The 25,248-nt window shown below is 42.6% G+C and overlaps 2 protein-coding genes across 4 annotated transcripts in view; one reads left to right on the top strand and one right to left on the bottom strand.

The window, feature by feature from the left end:
- The window catches only part of ncaph2 (non-SMC condensin II complex, subunit H2), a 51,121-nt gene extending 50,864 nt beyond the window's left edge, over positions 1 to 257 (bottom strand). Inside the window, exon 1 of one of the 2 annotated variants that reach the window (XM_073066711.1) lies at positions 35 to 257. The gene's annotated coding sequence lies outside the window, so the exon portion shown is untranslated. The remainder of the gene's footprint in view (positions 1 to 34) is intronic. The other variant, XM_073066710.1, reaches the window with a different exon arrangement.
- Positions 62 to 25,195, top strand: lmf2a (lipase maturation factor 2a). 2 transcript variants are annotated; one of them, XM_073066707.1, is made up of 14 exons: positions 62 to 230; positions 5,341 to 5,594; positions 6,781 to 6,809; positions 7,205 to 7,401; positions 7,961 to 8,139; positions 10,542 to 10,680; positions 11,442 to 11,582; positions 13,393 to 13,498; positions 15,634 to 15,730; positions 16,945 to 17,127; positions 17,516 to 17,684; positions 19,712 to 19,823; positions 23,173 to 23,278; positions 23,569 to 25,195. In XM_073066707.1, the coding sequence occupies exons 1-14, from the start codon at positions 137 to 139 to the stop codon at positions 23,896 to 23,898; spliced, it is 2,136 nt and encodes a 711-aa protein (XP_072922808.1). In that variant the 5' UTR covers positions 62 to 136; the 3' UTR covers positions 23,899 to 25,195. The 2 variants fall into 2 exon arrangements, with proteins under 2 accessions (XP_072922808.1, XP_072922809.1); XM_073066708.1 differs by lacking the exon at positions 62 to 230 and adding an exon at positions 463 to 638.
- The last annotated feature ends 53 nt before the right edge of the window (positions 25,196 to 25,248 follow it).

Raw genomic sequence — 25,248 nt, 5'->3', positions numbered from 1 at the left:
ATTTATTTCCACTTGATACTAATTTGCAGCTCACATTACACCTGATCATAGTGGACTTCCTGGCGGCGTGGCGGACGGCCTCCCCCCGCCCCGCTCCAGGATCCCGAGGCCCGGCGTGACTCCATCCTCTGTCTCGATGGCGGCGTTTCGGTTGCCGCGTGTTGCCTTCCTCTGGGGCGTCGCTGCCGTCTACCTTTGCGCCTTCGCCTCGCTTTATGTCCAGATCCCAGGTAACTGCGGCAAACGGCCCGGCTGGGCGGTGGGTGGTGTCAGTGCAAGGGTCTGGAAGGGGCGCGGGCTGGGGTGGCAATGGGATAGTAAGGGGAGGGTCCTGAGAGTTTGACGGTGCGAGACGCGAGGTTATTCACTGGCTGGTTGGAGAGCAGGATTGTGCAAGAGTTGTTGTGGCTGCAGGATAATGGACGTGATTGGTGTGACAGGTTGTTGCAACAACAATTATTTAGTGAGATTGGTCTAGTGCAAGAGACTGGTGTCACGGCGAGGTGATTCAAGGACGAGAATGACAACACGACGGTGCAATAGATAGCCACAAATGATTGGTATATCTGCTGGAAGTTGGAAAGGATTGGCATAACCGCGAGATATGACTTAACTATGGCATGTTGTGAACTGCTGAGGTAACATCAGGGTAATGGAAAGGGTTCTTAGTATTGGTGTGGAATTGTGCTAGGGGGTGCAGAGATAGCAGATTTGAGTAAGCTCGTGTGAGGTTGGTACAATGCAAAGGAGCTGGTATGACCACAGGGAAAAGTAAGTTCTAAATGACAGCAAGATAATGCTAGGGCTAATGTAACTACAGAGTAGTGTAAGTGATAGCTGCGTCAGTGGTTGGAGGAAGGGATCTGGACAACACAAGAGAATATATCAACTGGTTTAACTGACAAGATGCTATGAGACAACAGGAAAACAGAAGGGCCTGAGGTGATAGAGGGATTGTGGAAGGGGTGGTATGATAGTACAGGGGACAATCTCATCAGAGCATTGTTAAGAGTCTGGTGTGGCAGTGGGTATTGCAAATACTGATGCTTGTAAACCCCTGGTATGACAGTAGGATCATGCAAGTGCCATTTGACAGCATCAGAACGTAAGGGGCTGGCCTGACTGGGATAATAAAAGTTTGCAGTCTTCCTGTGGCACAGACTATGCACTGGATTTGTGAGATTAAAATAATGCGGGGCATTCGTGCAAATGTGGAATTGTGAAAACTGCTGGAACTGAAGTTGTCTAAGTAGAGTGTATGAATATGTAATCATGCAATTAGTTTGTGCTATGGGGTCAGAATCAGCTTTATTATCATTGACATGCTATGAAACTTTTGTTTTGGACCGTTCTGAAATCTGATGACTGATATAGGGGGAAAAGCTGTTCCTTAAACAATGAGTGTGGGACTTTAGGCTCCTAAACCTCCTCTCTGATGGTAATAATGAGATGAGGGCATGTCCCAGATGGTGAGGGTACTTAATGATGGATGCTGCCTTCTCGAGGCACCATCTTTTCAGGATGTCTGCTGCTGGGGAGGCTTGTGCCTGTGATGGAGCTGACTGAGTCTACAACCCTCTGCAGCCTCTGTTGATCCTGCATATTGGAGCCTCCACATTAGGTGGTGATAGATATACTCTTCAGCATACTCTCCATGGTACACCTGTAGAAATTTGCTGGAGTCTTTGGTAACATACCAAACCTCAAACTCTTAGTGATGTTTAGCCATTGACATTGTATCCATGTCATGGGCCCAGGATAGATCTTCTGAGGAGTTGCTGCCCAGGAACTTGAAGCTGCTCACTCTTTCAATCACTGACCTTGCAATGAGAATTGATGTGTTTTCTCGTGATTTCCTCTTCCTGAAGTCCACAATCTATTTCTTGGTTTTGCTAATGTTTAGTGCAAGATTGCTATGACATCACTCAACCAGGCCATCTGTCTCACTCCTTTACACCAGGTTGTCACCGTAAAACATAGGAAAAGAATGAGGCCATTTGGCCCATCAAGAGTAATCAGTATTTGATCAGAGTTAATTTATTTCCCCTCTCAACCCCATTCTTCCACCTTCTCTCTCTAACCTATGACATCGCTACTAATCAAATACCTATCAACTTCTGTTTCAAATATACCCAGTGACTTGGCCAACATACTGAATGTGTTTCTGCCAACAACAATGGTACCTTCAGCGTGTTGATAAATGGCATTCGAGCTGTGCGTAGTCAGGAAAGAGTGGAACAGTGGTGTGCCTGTCTTGGTTTCAGTGAGAAGGAAATGTTATTACTAATCTATGCTGATTGTGGTCTGCCAATGAGGAAGTCAAGGATCCAGTTGCAGAGAGATACAGAGGCCTAGATTTTAAAACTTTTTGAATCATACTGAGAGGGTGTCGGTGTTGAACACCAAGCTGTAATCGATGAACACAGTCTCATGTATGTGTTGCTGTTGTCCAGTTGTTGCAAAGCCTATTGGAGAGCAAGGATGCTTGTATCTGTTGTAGGCAAATTGTAGCAGATCTAGGTCCATGCTCAGGCAGTTATTAATTCTATCCGTGACCAACCTCTCAAAGGACTTCATCATAATAGATGCGAATGCCACTGGACGATAGTCATTGAGGTAGCTTAGCTTTTCTTGGGCACTGATATGATTGATGCCCTTTTGAAATGGATGCTAACCTCTGATCACAGCAGTAAAAGGTTGGAGATGTTCTTGATTTAACTTGCTGTAAATGTGGAAGTTCCTTGTTTTGATTAAATAATAGTATGTTTGAAAAACAATACTGTAATTCTTTACACAAAATGCTGGTGGAACACAGCAGGCCAGGCAGCATCTATAAGGAGAAGCACTGTCGACGTTTCGGGCCGAGACCCTTCGTCAGGACGAACTGAAAGGAAAGATAGTAAGAGATTTGAAAGTAGTGGGGGGAGGGGGAAATGTGAAATGATAGGAGAAGACCGGAGGGGGTGGGATGAAGCTAAGAGCTGGAAAGGTGATTGGCGAAAGTGATACAGAGCTGGAGAAGGGAAAGGATCATGGGATGGGAGGCCTCGGGAGAAAGAAAGGGGGGGAGCACCAGAGGGAGATGGAGAACAGGCAGAGTGATGGGCAGAGAGAGAGAGAGAATAAAAAACAACTAAATATGTCAGGGATGGGGTAAGAAGGGGAGGAGGGGCATTAACGGAAGTTAGAGAAGTCAATGTTCATGCCATCAGGTTGAAGGCTACCCAGCATTTCCCCCTCCCCCCACTACTTTAAAATCTCTTACTATCTTTCCTTTCAGTTAGTCCTGTCGAAGGGTCTTGGCCCGAAACGTCGACAGTGCTTCTCTTTATAGATACTGCCTGGCCTGCTGTGTTCCACCAGCATTTTGTGTGTGTTGTCTGAATTTCCAGCATCTGCAGATTTCCTCGTGTTTGCACTGTAATTCTTTACAAGGGTTCTGGAATATTGAGTGGAGGCTGCAATGTTGTGCAAGAGTTCATATACTGGCTTTGCAACTCTGAAGTGTTGTAACTAGTAAAAATCCCGCCATTTTATTTGGCTTTACTGGTGAATAAATCATTGAAATCAGCAGGGTAGGTGCCATTAGTGTTTTCTTTTTAAAGGAGCTTGTGGTTTTTTTTTGCTTTAAGTACAGAAGCATAAAACACTTTCTGTGTCCCTCTGTCTGTCTGTCTTTCTCCCTCTCTCTTGGTCAAGCTACTGAATTTATTTTGGGATGCAGATAAATGTCAAGGCACAATAAGCATTTAGCGCTATGGGGAAGGAGTGGTGTTGAAATACAACCTTTGCCAGATGGTATTGTGCTAATGAAGGGTCTCACCCAAAACATCAGAAGTTTATTCCCCTCCATAGATGCTATTTGGCATTCAGTTCCTCCAGCATGTGTGTTAATTAGAGATTCCCAGCATCTGCAGAATTTCACACACAAAATACTGGAAGAACTCAGCAAGTCAGGCATCATCTATAGAAATGGATAAACGGCCGATGTTTCGGGCTAAAGCCCTTCATCAGGACCAGAAAGGAAGGGGGAAGATGACAGGATGCAAAAGTGCAGCGAAGGGAAGGACAAGCAAGAAGGTGATAGGTGAAGTCAGGTGGGTGGGAGAGTAAGGGATGAAATAAGAAGTTGGCACGTGATAGGTGGAAAAAGCAAAAGACTGAAGAAGAAGATATTGGACAGGTGGGGAGATAGGGAAGGAGGAGGGGCACCAGGGGGAGTTGACAAGCCGTTGAGAAAAGATAAGAGGCCAGAGTGGAGAATAGAAGAGGGAAAGGGTTGGAAAAATTACCAGAAGGAGAAATCGATGTTCATGCCATTAGGTTGGAGACTACCTAGATGGAACATGAGGTAGTTCTCCTCCACCCTGAGAATGGCCTCAATGTGGCAGAAGAGGAAGCCATGGACCAACATGTTGGAATGGAAATGGGTAAAGGAATTAAAATCTTTGGCCACCGGGAATTTTTTTTTTTTGCGGTGGAGGTTCTCAACGAAGTGGTCTCCCAATTTCCGCCAGTCCTCATCAATATAGAGGGGGCTGTATGAGGAACACCAGATACAGTACACGATCCCAACAGATGTGTGGATGAAGTGTTGCCTCACCTGGAAGGACTGTATGGCAGTGAGGGAGGAAGTGAATGGGCAGGTGTGGCACTTTGGCTACTTGCAGGGGTAAGTGCCAGCAGAGAGATTAGTTTGGGGGGGGGGGGGGGGGAGGCAAATGGACTAGGGAATCACGGAGGGACTGATCCCTGCAGAAAGTGGAGAATGGGAGGGAGGTAAAGATGTGTTTGGTGATAGGGTCCCATTGAAGATGGCGGATGCTGCAGAGAATGATGCGTTGGTCTCAAAGGCTCATGCGGTGGTAGGTAAAGACAAGAGGAACTCTATCCCTGGTTTCCCTCTATGATTTCCTTATCCCTTTGTCCCTTCCCACTAACCTCCCTTCTGGTAATCATCCCTGCAAGCAACATCTACTCATTCACCACCTCCCTTGCCTCTATTCAAAATTCTGAACAGAAGGACCTGTTTCTATGCTGTATTTTTCTATGACTTATTTCCAGCATCTACAAAATCTTTTTTGTTTATGATTGTATTGAAGCTTGATATGCCGATTGGCATACTTGCGCTCATATTTTTAAATGTTTAATATTAATATCTCTCTTCCCCTTAATTCTCTCTCGATGCTTGTCCTTGTATCTCTCTCCCCAAATCCTCCCTCTTTTTTCTCTCAATGTATTAATATTGCTGTAAATTAACATTGCCATCAGCAGAACTCGTGTTGCTACCTATCTTTGAGGCCTCATTAAACCTGGATAATCTGTTTACTCTTCTGACAGGCCTCTATGGAAGGGAAGGAATTCTGCCAGCTCGCAAGATGCTGAGGTTCACCGGAAAGACTCTGCTGGATCAATTAAAGGACTCCCCGACTTTACTGTGGTTGTGCCCCTCTCTTGGACTGGACACCGAGCAGGGCTTGGAGCTAATCTGCCTGCTGGGCATCATCCTGTCATTCACTGCACTATTGTTTGAACCTCTCCGTGACTGTTTTGTCTTTGCCTGCCTCTGGTTCCTGTACCTGTCTGTGTACCAGGTCTGTGTGTGTACATGTATGTATCTGCACTTACTGTGTCTGTGCCAGCACACACATTCCCTGTGCGTGTTAGGCTTCTGGAATGGAAAATCATTCATCAGTTGAACTACTTTGTCAGGGTCACTGGATATTTGGCAAGTGTAGGGGGTGAGTTATCATTGGCATATGGAATTTCAGTCTTAGAACCAATGACAATGTGTCAAGTATAAGAATGTGATTGAACTAGAAGGCAATCAAACTGGGAACGAGTGTACTGCCTAATTCACCTTTTGATTCAATTGAGTCACATCTTGCAGACTCTTGATACAGCAAGATGTCATGTGATCAGTCTTTTCCGGAACGGGATTCCTTTGTTCTGACTCCCAAATTCTGAGTCTCTCCTTGGAAGTGTTGGCTTTTGGTCCCCTGTGCAGTCTCAGGGTTTACTATGGAGTTAAATTCTTCTTCTGATAACCATCTCCCTCCTTTACCTTGTGTTCTCTGTTAAAGCAGTGCAATAGGGATAGTCCAGTTCAGCTGTGACCCATTTTCACCCTATTGGCTGCCATAATATCATCTTTATTTTTCACTACATTAGTTGTACAGCATCCTAGTTATTTATATTGTCGTCAAAAACAGATGAGCATGGAATTGTTCATTGAAGGACTTAATTTCTCACGAGGGTTTCATAAACAAGTCTGATCATTGAAGCATTTTCCTGCTTTAAACTAGGACTCTCATTACCACAGTAACAGTTCAGCTGAGGCCTTGTTACAATTTGATGGCATTTTAGATCCCTGAAATGTTGGGTCTAGGTAAGATGTGCTGGTGAAGATCAAACAATGTTTCTCAGGCATATTATTCCTTATCTCATCCTGTGATTATGTTTATTTTACAGACTTTTAATTGCCTTTGATTGCTTCCCAAAGCAACTCTGGATTCAGAATCCTATAATCAATCAGTGCTGGGAACTCATTTCTTTGTTATTAGTCTCTTTCATTATATTTTCTTAACCTTCCCAGACTAGCAAGATACACAAGTCATTAACATCCCTACAATGAAAGCTGCAAATATCTATTAAAGATGTGCACACTCTCCATTTCTTCCATTGTGGTAGTTCTTTAAATATTTGAAAACAACTGCTGCACACTTCAAGGTCAGAATGATCTTCAGATATTTATGATTCATTTTTATTTTATTTTCTCAGGTTGGACAAGTTTTCCTGTATTTCCAGTGGTGAGTTCAGCTTCACACCATAACTCAATGCACAAATTGCATGATAGCTTTGAGGCACAATGTGTGAGGAACAAATTGAGGGACTGTGAGAAGAAATGTTTAATGAAGTAGTGTGCCAGGGGGATTCATCGTTGAGCAGCAAGCTGAGGCTATGCAGTCAGGTGCCATCAAGCAGTATGCAAATGTGTAGTGAAGGGAGATGACGCAGAGCATTGTGTGACGGATGCATAGTGAAGGAATGTGCAGGAAGCTGTATTCGGGTGGTGCAGAGTGAAGCTGTGTGCAAGAGGCAGGCCATGAGAAGTCTGCAAGGAGTGAATTGTGAGGAATATGAGAAGAGTGTGAGTAGTGATCATTGTTCTAGGATGAGTAATAGTATCTGACCGACTCTGCAGGGACAGTTTGCTGCTGGAGACTGGATTCCTAGCAATTCTCGTTGCTCCACTATATCTGCGGAAATGGCGGACAGCCCCCTCAAAGCATTATGACAACATCACCTTCTGGCTAGTACGCTGGCTTTTCTTCAGACTCATGTTTGCATCAGGTGTGGTGAAACTGACCAGTCGATGCCCAACCTGGTGGGGGCTGACAGGTGAGTAACAAGAGGAATCCTAAACTTTTTTCCTTGTTTATAGCTTTCTATACCCCATGTCATTCTACCCAGAGTAGATGTTGCTCAGATCAGCATTAGGGTTTTGGAATATCAGGAAAATATTCCAATGAATATCAGTATGTAGATGATACTTTAGTTACAGGGATAGCTGTCACTCTTAGGGAATTATCCTTATCACAATTTTCCATAATACAAAGCTGTGTCATCTGCACGTGTACTAAGAAATGAAAGTTGAGGGAAAATATTTATTTATTTTATATTCTGCGAGAGGAAATTTTTATTCCATTGTTCAAATTTTTGGGTAGTAATTTGTGAATTCTGTAAGCACAAATGTCAATTACCCAAATGGCTAGGATGTTGTGGTCGTCTGTATTATACATCAAATTTGATTCAGTGATAATGACATAGGCAGGAGGTATTATACACCAGGTGTAGCAACGAATATCTGATCATAGAGCTTGTAATGAGTGCTGGTATTTGTGAAATTGGGACTGTGTGAGGTGCAAACAATAAACTTGTTTACCTGGTTTCCTTACAGCTCTAACATATCACTACGAGACCCAGTGCATCCCGACTGCTGTTGCCTGGTTTGCACATCAGCTGCCATTTTGGTTTCAGAAATTCAGCGTGGTTATCACTTATGTTCTAGAGATACCAGTCCCTCTGCTCTTCTTTGCTCCAACTCGTCGTCTAAGGCTCTTTGCATTCTATGGTCAGGTAGGCCCAGCATTTGCATTTGATGGCCTGCCATCTACTTCTGACAGGGAATATAAACTGATAGAGCTGTTGTACAATTGTATTGAAATCACAGTTCCTCTAACCATTACTTCTTGGTACAAATCAGAATTAGGTTTAATATCATGTACGCTGCAAAATGTGTTGCTTTGCGGCAGCAGTACATTGCAATATGTAGTAATAAAGATTGCATAGTAGTCGTCTGTTGTGTCAGGCAATGACCGAGAAACTGTACGGAAGAGAAGTGGAGAAGCCATTACATTGGGGCAGTTACACTTTCTTGACCTCAGAAGTCCAAGTCCAGCGGTACAAACAAGCATCACAAACTGGAGACTAAAAATTAAAATAAAAAGCAAGTATATATATTAAAAATAATAAGTTATGCAAAAAGAGAAGGGAAAAATTCCAAGGTAGTGTTCATGGGTTCATTGTCTATTCGGAACTCTGATAGCAGAGGGGAAGAAGCTGTTCCCAAAATGTTGAGTGTGTGTCTTCAGGCTCCTTTATCACCTCCTTGTAATGGTAGCAAGGAGAAGAGGGCTTGTCCTGGGTGATTGGGGGGGGGTTCTTAATAATGTATGCTGTCTTTTTGAGGGATTACCTTTTGAAGGTGTCCAGGATGCTGGGGAGGCTAGTGCCCATGATTGAGCGGGCTGAAGTTACAATTTTCTGCAGTTTTTCCCAATCCTGTCCAATGGTCTCTGAATACCAGACGGTGATACAACCAATTAAAATGCTCTCTACAGTACATCTGTAGAATTTTGTGAATGTCTTTGGTGACATACCAGTCTCCTCAAACTAATGAAGTATAGGCACTGCTGTATCTTCTCTGTAATTGCATCAATATATTGGGCCCAGGATAGATCCTCAGGGGTGTTGACACCCAGGAACTTGAAACTGCTCACCCTTTCCAACTGCTCCCTAGGTCTGGTGTGTGTTCTCTCAACATCTCCTTTCTGGTCCACAATCAATTCCTTGGTCTTACTGATGTTGAGTGCAAGGCTGTTGCTGCCAGCAATAGTCATGTTGTTATCAAATTTATAGATGGCTTGTGACCTGTACCTAGCCACACAGTCATGGGTGTAGAGAGAATAGTGTCCTTTTAAAGAGGGTGGAAATCTGACTACAGCAGTAAAAGAATAAAGATGCCCTTGAACACTCCAGCCAGTTGGTTAGCATGGGTTTTAGCCCTATCAGGTATACCACCAGGGCCTGACACCTTGTGAGTATTCACCCACTTGAATGTTCTGATATCAGCCTCCCAGACAGATCATAATGTTACTGGATGCTTCAGTTATTCACATAGATGTAGTCTTATTCTCCCTTTCAAAGTGTGCATAAAAGGCATTGAACTCATCGGGGAGTGAAGCATCACAGCCATTCCTGATGTTAGTCTTTACTTTGTAGGAAGGAATGGCCTGCAAATCCTGCCAGAGCTGACATGCATCCGATTCTGTCTTTAACCTTCATTGGAATTGTTTTTTCCACTCTAAGATAGGCTTCCATAAGTCGTACCTGGACTACTTGTATAATTCTGGATCACTGGTCTTAAATGCCACAGATCTAGCCCTCAACAGACTACAAATCTCCTCATTCATCCTCAGCTTTTGATTTGGGTATGTTGGGTATGTTCTTGAAGGCACGCACTTGTCCACACGTTTTGATGAAGTCAGTGACAACTGAGGTGTATTCATTCAGACTTGAAGATGAGTCATTGAATACAGGACTCAAAACAGTCCTGTAAGTGCTCTTCCACCTCTCTTGACTATACCTTCTTGGTCCTCAGCACTGGTGGAGCAATCTTTAGTTTCTACCTATATGCTGGAAGTAGAAGTACAGCCAGGTGATTGGGCTTTCTGAAGTGTGGACATGGGATGGCACGGTAAGTGTTCTTCGTGGTATAACAGTGGCAAATGTCCTCCCATAGCCAATGTTTGAACCCCCACTCAGCAGAGATTGGGTAAAACCAAAAGCTCCAAGCCTGTGCTCTTGGAAAGCTATAGGAAGCATGTCATTCTCCAATTCTTTGAGAAGGAAACACACATTGCCAAGGATGAACAGGGAGTGAGTTTTGTTAGAATCTTATTCCAAGGGTGACAATATTTGTTGCTCTAGACCGTTTTGCAGTGAAGTGTAGCAAAGCAGAAATCATGCATCTTTATATTATTGCTCATTTCTGCAGTCATTTTCTCCAGCTGCCTGTAAACTTGTATTAAGTGGTGGACAGAAAAGATTGACATATCTTTCTACCCCTTGTCTCCTGAAATATCATTTGCTTATGTGTGCGCGCGCGCGTGTTTGCGTATATGTGCCCTTGTCTCATTATATTTTGCTCTTTCTTCTCTTGTTTTCTTTCCTTTAAAATAATTTTCTCTTCCCTGCAGGTTCTGCTCCAGGTGTTAATTATTATCACTGGTAACTACAACTTCTTCAACCTGCTTACAATTATTCTGGGATTCTCACTACTAGATGATCAGCATATTTCTGGCTGGTTTGGATACAGCAAGGCACGAAAAACTGAGAGTGAGTACCAAGAGGTTCTATGGGTTACTGTGCCAAGTGGTGTAACCAAAGGCAGGTAACTGATGTAACATAGCCAGATCAGGACCTGTGTCTTGCAGTATAGGGTACTTCTGAGTTGGAGTCAGGTATAAGACATAGTTGAATACACATGACCAAGGATTTAGCTGGGCCCAGTTACCTGCAACCAGTAATTTAACTAGGGTAGAATACCTGTGAGTTGCAGTTTAGCTGTATCAAATGTCTGTGACTGGGGATTTAGCTGGGGCTAAGACTGTTTAGCTAGAATGCATGACTGACGATGTAGAGTTGAGCACATGATTATGTCAGGGTTGGGTTCCACAGTCAGTGATTTAGATGGGAGTGAATGCATCTCATAGGAAACAAGTTTCTTTGACAGGTGACTTGGCTGCTGTTGAGGTACATGGTGGTCAAGATCAGGAAACTGTAGCCCCAGGTTTAATACTTGTTACCAGTGATTTAACCAAATCTGGGTAACCGAAGTAAACCTTCCATAACTGACTTAGATGAAGGTGGGTATATACGACCAGTGATTCAGCAGGTGTGACAAAATCACGAATATCAGTTTAGCCAGACTTGGTATCAATGATTGCTGATTTAGACGGGTCTGGTCTGTATCTAGGGTAAAGTACCCCAAAATGTGATGTAGATATATCAAGTGAGGAGAGAAGATTGTGAGACTATGGAGGAATGATTGGACAGTGTAAGTTTGATGTGTGTTGTCTTTTTTTTACTCTCTATAGGACTAGGGTTTTTGCAAAGACTACAAGCCGTGGCTGTTGCTGTCATTGAGCTGGCAGTTTTGGGAGCACTTGCTTATGGAACTATTCACTACTGTGGGCTGAGTGTGGACTGGGAGAAGTGGTCAATTGAATCAAAAATAGGTATGAGAATTATCAGCTACAGATCCATTTCTCACACAGGACTTGCACACAACTAATCTGTCTCAGGGCTAACCAGCAACTCAAACTTCTCTCTTCTAATTCATTAACAATTAAAATACTGTGCAACTAAATGTTGCTTACCTTTATCTTCTCTGGAATGATTCATAAGTTAAGGTGTTTTGGTAAAACAGAGAGGTTTTTTTTGAAACCGAGGAGGTGATGGGGGATCTGATAAAGGTATTTAAAACCATAAAGATTAAGAAAGAATAGAATTTGAAAGAATTATTACCCATTAGCAAAAAGATCATAAAATAAAGAATCAAAAGTGACACGAGCAATAAAAAATTCCTTAAAGCACAAATGGTTCAAGTCTGAGTCCACAGGCAAGAGAGTAGTGGGGGCAGGGTAAGTATTGATATGGATTTGCATGTGTATAGAAAGAAGTTGGGACTGGTTGAATTGCTTTTGTTTGGACCTGCTGCAGAATAATGAGCCAAAGAGCTTCCTTCCGTACTCCAACTTCTCTTTGATATTTGTAAAGTATTTGTGCGGGACAACTCAGTCATTACATTCCTTGGGCAATTGGATAAATAATTGAAGATGACAGCAGAGAAATAATTTAATCAGCTGTTTCTAAATTGTCACAGGACATTGTAAGATTTTACCTTGTAAGATTATATTAATTAAACACTTCATGGTTCAAGGCATCCACTGGCGCTATCTTTCAAGGCAGTTAGAGTATAGGTTATGTATAGAATAAAACTCACTTAACACTCCCATTAAGAAACTCACAGGGCAGGTTTAGCACAGGGTTAAATGCAGAGTAAGGTTCCCTCTACATGGTTCAGTCAAGTGATCCAAGGGCAGTTACATCATTGCTGTCTGAACATACAACGGGAGTCCGTTTTGCCATCTGGCAATGAGGAGATCCTCAGTGGCATTTCCTTGTGTGGAAATCCTCCCCCTTTACATTAGGGAAACTTGCACAGAGCGGTACCTTATAGCAGATTCTTAAAGAAACCGAGAAAGATTAGCTTTAATTGGCCACATACAGTACATCGAAACAGTAAATTGCATCATTTACATCAAATCAAATCAGCAAAGATTATACAGTACAGCCCACAGGTGTCATCACACTTCCAGCAGCAACTAAGAATGCCCACAACTCACTAACCTTAACCGTACGTCTTTGAAATGCTGGAGGAAGTCAGAGGACCCAAAGGAAACCCACCTAGCAGGGAGAATGTCGGAACTCCTTACAGATGGTGGCGGTGTATCGTGTATACAGAGTATGAGAGGTTGCAGCCTCTATTTGAGTAACTGAAGGGATTGCTCCTCAGCTGTTGGCAGCATCTCAGCTCTGTAGTCCTGATCCTTGGTCACCTGGTGCAGAGGGGGTGGGTCACTTGGGGAATCCAGTCAGTTTGCTCCTGGGCCTGGCCAAGGTGGCTGTTCACAGATGTGGGCAGCGGGCAGTACAGATCAAGGTGGCAGGCAATCAAGAGTTCCAGTCCTCTTTTGGGGTTGCATTTGTGCCTGTGTCTCCCTGGAAAAGGAGCAATGGGTGAGTTCTGGGATCTGTTAGTGCTTAAGGATTTGAATAGCAATAAACAAAGCTAAATAGTATGCTTAATGAAATATTGTAATAATATGATCTTGTAATGACTGAATAAACAACTATTGAAAAGGGTAAAGAATAGGTAATTATATCATGGTTTATATACAGAGTAAAACTCCTTTAAATGACACTCAGACGGTGAGCATAGATTTATTTTATTCTAAATTACTTATCTTTTTCTATGTTTTGCAGGCCTTACTTACCATGAATTTACACATTGGTTGAAGATTGTGACTCCAATAACCATCTGGATTGGGGTAATTTCCCTCACCTGGGAGATACTCACCTCATTGCTCAAGTAAGTTTAGAGTATCTATGCAAAATCTTAATGAACTCCACCTCTGACCTGATCACTGAGGTTTACTTGTATTCATTTGTGAAATGTGGACATTACTGGGAAGATGAAGATCTATTTTACCTTTTATATTTATTTTATTTATATTTATATTTATTTATTTTATATTACCTTTGAGCACGTGATTGTGGGCTGCCACCATAAACCATTGAAGTTTGTCATCAAAATATACCAACAGAGCTGTTGAATAGGGAGTTGCTTGAGCCTTGAATGAAGGGAAAATGATGTAAAGGTTGACTACCCTTTATCTGATCTTCCAGTGGCTGGCCATTTTAATTCCACTTCCCATTCCCATTCTGACATGTCAGTAAAGGGCCTCCTGTACTGCCTCTATGAGGTCCTACTCGGGTTGGAGAAGCAACACCTTGTATTCTGTCTGGCTAGCCTCCAACCTGATGGCAAGAACATCAATTTCTCAAACTGCTGGTAATGGCTCCCCCCCCCCCTTTACTATTCCTATTTCCCTCTCTTGCCATATTTCTTTACCTACCCATCACCTCCCTATGGTGCGCCTCCCCCCCACCCCCCCCCCAGTTCTCTTACTTCTATGGCCTTCTGTCCTCTCCTATCAGAGTCCCTCTTCTCCAGCCCTTTATCTCTTTCAGTAAATCAACTTCCCAGCTCTTTACTTCACCCCTCCCCTCCCCCACCTCCTTACTCTGATTTCTCATCCATTATCTCCAGTCTTGATGAAGGATCTCGGCCCAAAATGTCGACTATTTACTCTTCTCCGTAGATGCTGCCTGGGCTGCTGAGTTCATCCAGTGTTTTGCTTTTATTTTCAGCATCTGCAGATTTTTTTTTTGTTTGTGATTAGACTTACTAAGCTGTACCATCATTGAGGGTAGAGGTGTTCTTGGAATTTCCTCTGTGTGTTAGCAGATTAGTTGTCCACCGCTATGACTAGATGCGGCAAGAATTCAGAATATTAATGTGATTAGTTGGGTGTCAGGAGCTAATTTTGCTTATTGCATGCTGCTTTTACTGTGAATGTTAGAGTCCTATGTTGTTCTTTAGGCAGGTTGGTACCTCATGTCCTGGTATTTCTGATGCTGCGCTTAACGTGTCCTTCTGCATTCTTCTATTGTTACGAACCCCGTAACTGGGTGTCTTACCAGCAAAGATAGAAGTGTCCTTTGGAGTCTGGTGATACTATTTTCAACAGTATTTATTAGTAAAAATACACAAAAATAATATCAGTGCAAGGGTTTCAATGAATAGAACAGTACTCAATAAACAATCCTTCTCCAAGAGACAAAAGCAGTAATCAGTAGTTCCGTTCCGCTTTTGTTAGGAGGAGACATTCCACTTTGTGTATCTCTGAGTTGTCTCTCTCTCATTAACTGACATGAGCTGTTTATCAATAACAACTGCCTTGGCAGCTTTCCTGTGTCTCTCTCATCTCCCTTGATAACAGCATCGGAATAGTAGCGATTTGCGATTCTCCAAAAGGGGGGGGGGGGGGGGCATTGGCGATTCTGTACCCTTCTGCCCATCAGAGTTGTTCATCATTCGTAACACTATGAACCAGGGTTGATCATCTACCTTAATTGTACTGATACTCTGGGATATACCAGACCATGTAGTGGAACACAATTCCTCTGCAACTCATCTTCCCAGGGATGAATTAGTGATCTTTCCTGAATCTATTCCATTTATCCTAGTGGTGGGTAATTAAACCGTGAAAATAAAATTTCTGTCAATGTAATGTTTGTCAGTATCTGCAGTGGATAGTTGAATGAGCACAAGATCGTGTAAGTCTATCTCTCATCCCTCAGGATCCTGCACTGCAGACCTAGATTACCAGCTATGTCGTTTAGGAACTAGCTAGGTCATTAGTGGTGTTACCAAAGCACTGTTGTGAGAAATGCTGAAGCCCTCAGCCGGAATACACTTAGTACCCTTGCTTCTCCCAAAGCTTTGTCCAGGTAGAATCATCCTTATGGTCCAGGTGGAATCCTCTTCTTTCCATGACGGTTCACAGCATTCGTATACCTTAGTTTATTTGGTTCCCTTACCACGTGATTTAATGAAGTCACTTTGCATCTTAGTCATAACATTCTTTTTCTCTCCTTTAGCTCCCTGATGACGAGAGGGTTTTTTGCTAAGCTGTGGGCTACCTCTTCATGTGTCGTGTTTGCCTCTGCTGCTGCTGCTATGTTTTCTGTCAGTCTGGTGAGTGGCAGCTTCCTGGTAGAGCTTGAGATATTTCTGTGATGATCACAAATCTGAGTGCATCATAAGCCTCGGATGAACAAGTAAAGAATGAAAGCATGTCTAGGGCCAACAATATCGTGGGCCCTGGCACCTCTGGACAACAGTGAATGGAAAAAAAAAATTAATGTACATGCTGAAAACATGAAAAAAATAGAAAATTCTGGAAGCACTCAGCAGGTCAGGCAGCATCAATGAAGAGATTAGAATTCTGGCAAAGGATCTTTGATCTAAAATGTTAAATTACTTTTCCCATAGATGTCGCCTAACCTGTTGTGTGTTTTGATATTTTCTGTTTTTACCCATGGACAACTGCATACAGCTTCACATCACCAAGGACTACCAGTCATCTCTGAGGCTGGGTCTATCCTTTGTAAGGCGTGAGTGAGGAAAGGGGATCAATTATCAATGGAATTGGGAGCCAGTTAATCCAGATCTAAAGTTCCAAGGGAACGGTTAACTTGAAGCCTTTTGATGTGGTTATGATTAGTACAAATTCCAGAACAAGTGACAAATTTAAAGAGAGGGAGGAGGTTCAGGAAAAAAATAATCTGATCCTTTTTTTTGGAGAGCAAATCTTGAATGAATGATCCAACCAGGGAAAGGGTATAGTGCGAATGCTTGATGGAAAGTGGAAGAAGAGAGGATGGATCTATTTAAGACCGAGGCTCATTGTTTATTGATTGCAATCTGACATAATTGAAGATACAGAATATACAGCAGAGGAAGCTACGATATACTTGTTCCACAGGAGCAGCCCACACATCCTTCTACCTGCTAGGATTTGTCTCCTGCTCACATAGTTTTGCCATTCTCTTCTGCCACAAGCAATCACTCCCTTGTGAGATCAGGTGCAGGGGGAGGGGTGTATGAAATTGCTGAAACTGTGGAATGGTGTGTGCTTCACTACACCGTGTGGTTATGGATGGCAGTGATGTGTTTTTGCTGGGGTTGAGTCCACTGCTGATGAGGGTATATTAGGTGAGAGTCTGTTCCCGAAACAGCAACGGTACTTTCTCACAGAGATGCTGCCTGGCCTGCCAAGTTCCTCCAGCATTTTGTGTGTGTTGCTGAGAGTCTCTTCAAGTCTGGTTTGTTTGTGGTTTTTAGTCAGTGCTGTAGTGACTGATGGGAGCAACATCATTCTATTGTACTCTAATTTTCTGTCATCCCAGGTACCATACTCCTTTATTGATTATGAAACAAGTTCCAGCCTTCGGCCCGAGATCCTGCAGTTATACAAAGTAGTCGACCGTTATGAGTTGGTCAACTCTTATGGACTGTTCCGGAGAATGACAGGAGTGGGAGGCCGTCCAGAAGTTGTAGTGGAAGGAAGCTACGATGGCCAACAATGGACGGTAAGATTGCTTCGAAAGCAGCTATGAAAGGTGATGGGGAGCAGGGTTAGTAAATGCAAGCAGGTTGGGGGGGAGGGTTGTTGCATAAATCTGGATTTATTGGTGCAACTAATTCTAGGTCCTGCTAGGCTCAAATCATCTCCCTCAGAACGTGCCATGTACCCACCCTGCCATTTAGACATAGCTCCCATTCTGTGAGTACAAAATAATCGTCCATTCGTCCCAAAGTTCTCCTGTCAATGTGGTACAGCTTCAAATTCCTAAGCTTGGCCCAATTGTGGAGCAACCTCACAGTCCTTGTCCTGAATAGGGTGCACCGTCCATAGGCTGGACACTCTGATCCCATGCTTGTGTCTGATTCCCTTTCTGGGTCTTTTCATGTTCTCAGGAGATTGATTTCATGTACAAGCCGGGGAATGTCAGCTTGCCCGCACCTCTGGTGACCCCACATCAGCCCAGGCTTGACTGGCAAATGTGGTTTGCTGCTCTTGGACACCACAAGCAGAGTCCCTGGTTCACCAGCTTTGTCCATGGGCTACTCCAGGGAAAAGCTGATGGTAAGTGCAGTGAATCTCGTCCCCGTTATAGTTGCAGTGTCTCTTGCTTGTACTTTGCTGTTCACTACATCTCTCACTGTTAAGCTGCACTAGTTTCAGGATCTCTCACTGCTGTATCACACTACCTACATCTCATGATTACAGAGCACTGGAGCCAGGGTCTCTCACTGTTAACCTGTAAAATATCTTGTACCCAATGTAGTTTGAGCACCCTTTATCCAAAATACTTGGGGCCAGAAATGTTTTGGATTTCAGATTTTTGTTGGACTTTGGAATATTTGCATCTATACAATGAAATAGCTTAGGGATTGGACCCATGTCTAAACATGAAATCCATTTACATTACGCATGCAACTTGTACATATACCCTGAAAGTAGTTTTATATACTATTTTTAATAATGTGTACATTGAACCATCAGAAAGGTAAATGGTCACTACCTCAACCACCCATGTGGACAGTCAGTGGCTGTTTGGCACCGCCATCATTCCTAACTCTGAATTTATGTGCTACTGGTAAGCAGTCTTTGTCCTACACTTGTTTATCACACATGTATTTAACAGTAAAAAAATTAACTACATACCGTTGATATAATGAAAATATAATGTGTGCATTGTAACAAAAGCAGCATCGGGAGTAAACCAGAATCAGCTGTTCAGCAAAAACAAACAATGCCAGGCTTTCAGTCCCCACCTGTGATGCTGTGGTTTGATTTTAAAAGTTATAGTACACTAAACAAATCATTACATTTACCTGTAATTAAATTCAATGAAATCTGTGAAAAAGTCAACGTTTTATTTTTACGCAATAATGACGCTGGCATTGTTATACTGAAACCTGGGATTTTAGGTGGAGGTGAAATTCAGGTTTGATTGAAAAATGTTTTGTACTTACCAAAAAAGGTGATGATCTTTGCCTACAGAAGAAGATAAATGCAGCACAAAACACTACAACTACTGTTCATCAGGTCTGAGAAACTTAAAGGAGAGGGTTCATCGTCATTGACAACACTGTGAAGAGGAACATCAGCAGTGGTTGAGGGTCCTGGACATAGATGCTTGGGATGAATAGGTCCTGTACTGGATGTTTCTTCTTGTGTCATCTGCTTTTGTCGTAGCAATCTTTCTTTGCTTTCATATGAATTTCTTTCTTTGATATGATTTCTTGTTCTGTTATGAATGCATGGTGTTCTAGCCCTTCAATATGTCCATTACACATTTTCACCCTGTTGTCTTTAAGCACCATTTCTACTGTGTTAACTATATCGACTTCATCTTCACTCTTATCATCGCGATGACTGTTCATTACCATTTCAGCTTTTTCACCATCAGTTATTGAATGAACAACTGGAGCCTCTTTATCAATGTTAAGAACTTCTTCGATATCCACTTCTTCCAGCTTATTGACAGACTTTGAAAATATCCCTTTTGTGTACGTAAGGAGTCCTGACATAGTCTTTTTCCTCATTTGACATAATTTAAAGCCATCACTTTGTTCATCGTCACCGAACATGGGCATAGGCCAGAGACTGAACCGTGTAAAGCACAAAGGTCTGTCTATAATGACTGCTAAAAACAAACTGGTGCCAACAGGGCCCCACTCAGGGTATATGAGGTCAATTCTCAGAACTGTTTGTGATGTGCCACAAACCTGTGCATCACCTGGGAACCTTCCCAGTGTAATAGTCTATTTTAGGAGCCAGAATGAAGGGGTGCTTCAGAGATTTGGAGGGATAAATTCACAAGATATACAAAGCAGCTCCTCAGCATTTGAATTTTTCCGTTTGTGCCGTATTGTCAGTGCTCAGAGAATTTTCAGATTTCAGAGTTTCTCGGTATTGGATTTTCGGATAGGGATGATCAACCTGTATTTATCCTGAACTGATTACAGGACCTCTCTCTGTTTAATTGCATGGGGTACAAGACCTCTTACTGCAACAATCCTCTTGTTACAGGATTGCTCACTTCTCTACTGCAGGTTATAGGATGTTTCACTATTGTAGTCATGCATATCTGTTTTTATTTTCAGTAATACGCCTAGTGCAAGTGGATAAGTCCAAATATCCCTTCAGCACCAAACCTCCTACTTACGTCAGAGCCCAACTCTACAAGTACTGGTATACCAAGTATGGCACTGACAGGTGAGTCGCTACAGTGCAGCAATTTTCCCAAATACTGAGAACAGTGCTGAGGGAAGAGTGAATATGAGGAGAGGGTGATTTGGTGTTTGAAAGATGTAATATAGTCCATTTTAGGAGCCAGAATGAAGGGGTGCTTCAAATCAATTTGGAGGGATAAATTCACAAGGCATATGAGGCAGCTCCTCAGTATTTGGAGGCCAGAAAACACAAATTAAGGTCTATATTTTATCACCAGGCGAAGATCTAAAAGCATAATAGTCATGAATGAGCAAATATAAAGACTTTTGAAGACCTGTTTTAGAAACCGTGCAGAACTAGGCTCTACACTACAGAAAGAATTAACTGTTGATTCATAAGGTGCTGCCAGATACAATTAAAAGAATGAGGTGCATAATTGTATTCAGATGCAAAACAGATTACAGGAGAATGTCAGCAAAGAGTTCAAATGTTGGTGGAGGAAAAGTGGCAAGGGTGATGTATAGAGATAATTTCTAGTCATTAGATGCATTTGGAAAGGAGCCATGTGTACAAGCAGTAAATGCTTGACGTGTAGTTCACAGGACCAGAGAAATTTCTGCAGAAGGGAAAGACTAGATTTGTTTCTAGTGTAACCCTCGGGCTTGGCTGGCGGCATTAATCTAAGGGAAGACGGCCTCTGACCCGGCCAAACTTGAGAAATCTTGTTTGGGTGGATGCTGCGTGATGTGTTTCCCTGTTGCAAATCAGTACCACGAAATAACAAACAGTACACAATATGCAATTAAACGATTGAGCTTTATAATTTTTGATTTGTCTGTAGGCTCTCTTCTCACTGCTGCCATCAGGAAGTAGGTACAACTACCCCAAGACTCTCACCACCAGGTTCAGGAATAGTTACTACCCCTCAACGATCAGGCTGTTGAACCAGATAGATAGATACTTTATTCATCCCCATGGGGAAATTCAACATTTTTTCCAATGTCCCATACACTTGTTGTAGCAAAACTAATTACATACAATACTTAACTCAGTAAAAATATGATATGCATCTAAATCACTCTCTCAAAAAGCATTAATAATAGCTTTTAAAAAGTTCTTAAGTAGTTTACTTAAATACATTAAATACAATCAACCCCGGCACTTTAACATATCTTACTCCTGGCGGTTGAATTTTAAAGCCTAATGGCATTGGGGAGTATTGACCTCTTCATCCTGTCTGAGGAGCATTGCATCGATAGCAACCTGTCGCTGAAACTGCTTCTCTGTCTCTGGATGGTGCTATGTAGAGGATGTTCAGGGTTTTCCATAATTGACCGTAGCCTACTCAGCGCCCTTCGCTCAGCTACCGATGTTATACTCTCCAGTACTTTGCCCACGACAGAGCCCGCCTTCCTTACCAGCTTATTAAGACGTGAGGCGTCCCTCTTCTTAATGCTGCCTCCCCAACACGCCACCACAAAGAAGAGGGCGCTCTCCACAACTGACCTATAGAACATCTTCAGCATCTCACTACAGACATTGAATGACGCCAACCTTCTAAGGAAGTACAGTCGACTCTGTGCCTTCCTGCACAAGGCATCTGTGTTGGCAGTCCAGTCTAGCTTCTCGTCTAACTGTACTCCCAGATACTTGTAGGTCTTAACCTGCTCCACACATTCTCCATTAATGATCATTGGCTCCATATGAGGCCTAGATCTCCTAAAGTCCACCACCATCTCCTTGGTCTTGGTGATATTGAGACGCAGGTAGTTTGAGTTGCACCATATCACAAAGTCCTGTATCAGTTTCCTATACTCCTCCTCCTGTCCATTCCTGACACACCCCACTATGGCCGTGTCGTCAGCGAACTTCTGCACATGGCAGGACTCCGAGTTATATTGGAAGTCTGATGTGTACAGGGTGAACCAAAGAGGATGATTTTACTTCCCCAATCATTGAAATGTTCCCACAGCCAATGGGCTCACTTTCAAGTTCTTGTATCTTATTGCTTACTTCTGCACTCTAGTTGAATGCCCTAGTTGGCTGGTCTTTCATTGATTCTCTTGTGGTTCTTATTCTTTAGATTTATTGAGTATGCCCATAACATAACAGGGTTGTTTATGGTGATATATATGTACTTTGAGTTTGTGTGTTCATGTTGTATCTTGAGGTTCCTCGTGACGCTCTGGCTTCCTCCCCATATTCCCAAAGCTGTGCAGGTTAGTCAGTTAGTCAGTGTAAATTGCCCATAATAAGGAGGTGACTGGTAGAGTCTGGAGGAGGGGTGCAGAAGTTAATGGGAATATGAGGAGAATAAAATAAGATTAGTGTCAGAAAAGCATAAGTAGGTAGGTTGATGGTCGGCATGAATTTGGTGGGCCAAAGAGCTTGTTTCCATGCTGTATTACACTACAACCAACCAACAGGACATACTGGAGAAAATCTGTAGATGCTGGAAATCCAAGCAACACACATAAAATTCTGGAGGAACTGAGTTCCTCCAGCATTTTGTATGTGTTAAACAGGACATACTTTATCAGCACCCTATCAACAGTGGCTGCAGGATGTAACATCTACAACATGCATAGTATTTTTCTATCTGGACTACTCTTGACAGCAGCTCCCAAATTCAGGACCTGTGCTAGCAAGAAGAACAAATCTGCAAGTATGTAGGAAAGCCTCCACCTACAGATTCTGCTCCAAGTCATTCATTATCCTGACTTGGAAATGTGTCACCATTCCTTCAAACCATGGATTAATGCTGGAACTCTACCCAAATCACCATTATAGCTCAGAACATTGGAGTTCAAAGTTCAGTCCTGATGTCATCTGTAAGGAGTTTGTACATCCTCCCCATGAATGCCTGAGTTTCTTCCCACGGTTCAAAGACGTACCAGTTAGTAGGTTAATTGGTCATTGTAAAATGTCCTGTGATTGGGCTAGGTTTAAATCGGTGGGTTGCTGGCAGTGTGGCTGGGAGGGCTGTATCTTTAAATACAATAAAATACAAACGTCGTTGGGGAACCTCAGCCGGAAGGAATGCAGCCCTTCAATGCTTTCTCAGTGCATTTAACAATGATTCTTTGCCTTTACAGCAGCACTTATATCCTGAAAATGGAATTTTTTAAAAATTAAACTGTATAGATAGAAGAGGGCAAGTGTATGTCCATTGTTCCACTATAACAGATAGTTAGGTTTAATAGATTAGTTCTGTGATGTAATTTCTCTCAATCTTATTTTCATGAACATGTCTCTATTTTCCTTATTATTTTACCCCTTAATGTTTCCCCTTCCTGCTTTTTGTGATCCCATCCTCCGTGCCTTCCTTTATCTTACACCTCTGTTGTTTTCCTCACCCCTCACCTTCCATTTTGCCCCTCCTACACTGTAGCTCACTTAAAGATTGGTGGACTCGGCGACATGTGGAAGAATTTTTCCCCTCGGTCACTTTAGGAGACCCCAACTTGGAATCGCTCCTACATGAATATGGCTTCAAGGTGAGACCAACTTTGCAGGTTGTAGCTAACCTGGCATGGAATGAATATGAGTAATGCTCCTCCTGCATTGTCCCATTTGACATGCCAAGGGAAGGTACAATGTGTATTACAGAGTAAAATTATCTATACTCTCCCAGGGTGAATACAACCGATATTTAGTACAAAATGAACTTCACTCAATTTATATTGAACCCACACCATCCCTAATCGTACTGTCTACTGCCGTCTCTATCCCATGCCATACCTGCCCTGTGCTTGCCTCTAGTTTCTAAATGTAATTTGTTTTACAGGACAAAGCATTTCCAAAGCGGATAGTCAAGGATCTTTTGCCATCTATCCTGCAAATGACTCGTAAGCAAGTGGAGCCCTACTCTGGGGAATGTGTCATCAGGGGTCTGTTCATTGCCGTTATCCTCATCTCCTGGCTCAAAGCCTTGACAAACCGCAAGGACAAGGGGAGCCAATTGAAGCCGACAGTGGGGAAAGCAGAAGGGAAAGGTGCTGGTGTTGATGAGAAGACAGATTATGGCAGGAGGAAGAAGGAGTTCCGGCAGACTGAGGGCAAAATGCAGCATCCCACTGATGAACATTTACCAGCGAATGTTCGCAAAAGAAAATAATTTTCACAATCTTTACTGATTTATATTTTTCTATATGTATCTCTTCCAATCATTTCTCCAGTTCTGCAGGAAAGATCATCTTGCCAGACTGCATCTCACACTTGCTGTGAGGTAGATATCACATCTTGCCTATGGAACGATTTATCTGGGGCTACCCCTAGGAGGCAGAAGCAGATTACTTTTTTTTAAAAGTCTTCTATACTCATCAGGGAATGGTTCTCCCCTAAGCTATGTTTTCCTTCCCCAAAATTATTCTCGCAAATTTTTCTACATCTTGCCTTTAATGACCTGGCTTGGAGATTGGAAATGGCAAATGGTTTCTAATTGTGGGCTGTATCATATATTATCTCTATCACCATCTATAAACACTAAGTGCTGTATTTAATGGACAGGCTTAGCATGTTGACAGTGGATGTCACTAATGCCATCTGTAGATTCTTCTAGGCACAATTGTATTGGGATTAGATTGTCTAACAATCACTTTAACAGTCAGCAACAATCATGAAATGATGATTCACTAATCATGTAGAGTCTAATGAACACTATCTTAACATTTGGTGCCACAATAGAATAGCGGTTAACACAAAACTATTACATCTCGGGTATCAGAGTTCGGAGTTCAATTCTGGCCTCATCTGTCATCTGGGTGAGTTTCCTCCAGGTGTTCCTGTTCCCTCCCAAAGTCCAAAGACACACCGGTTAGTAGGTTAATTGGTCATTGTGATTAGGCTAGGGTTAATTGGGGGTTGCTGGGTGGCATGGCTCAAAGGGTCAGGAAGAGGCTATTCTATGCTGTGTCTCAATAAGTAACTGGAGATAATTTATCAACAAAGTTTCTTCTGAGTAGAAACAAGTTGACATCCAGGTTTTATTTTATGATGTTCTAGGCATAACTGTCTGCCAAGCCCCTTTTGAACAGGTGAGTGGCCAGTGTTTGCTCTAGTATGAGAGTTAACTCTATGTCCAGTGTCCATTGGTCCTTATTCAGTCCTGCAGATGGTGTCACAATGCCACTTTTTTTTGCCACCTAGTATCAATAATGGATCAGGAAATCCAATTTGCCTTTCCATGACCCAGACTCAGATTTTTGGCTCCAATCTAAGACTGGGAAATGAAGGGGTGGGTTGGATTTCTCAGTCCTCGTTCTAATTGTATTTCATCTTGTCACTGAGTCAGTCTGGTGCTGTTTTCAGGGTAGTTTCTCAGTGACAGACCATGCGCTGTGCTCCATAGCCATTTGTAAACTGAGAGGAATTCTCAAAAATTTCACTCTTGCAATAAAACTTTCCAACTGTAACTAATCCAGAACTCTCTGGATTCTGGTTTTATATGAAAATTTTCTTAAATGGA

This window comes from Hemitrygon akajei, chromosome 14 (assembly GCF_048418815.1).
Source record: "Hemitrygon akajei chromosome 14, sHemAka1.3, whole genome shotgun sequence".
In the NCBI taxonomy this organism is placed as follows: Eukaryota; Metazoa; Chordata; class Chondrichthyes; order Myliobatiformes; family Dasyatidae; genus Hemitrygon; species Hemitrygon akajei.
Note: the sequence above shows the minus strand (reverse complement) of the source record. Positions and strands in the feature narration are given on the sequence as shown.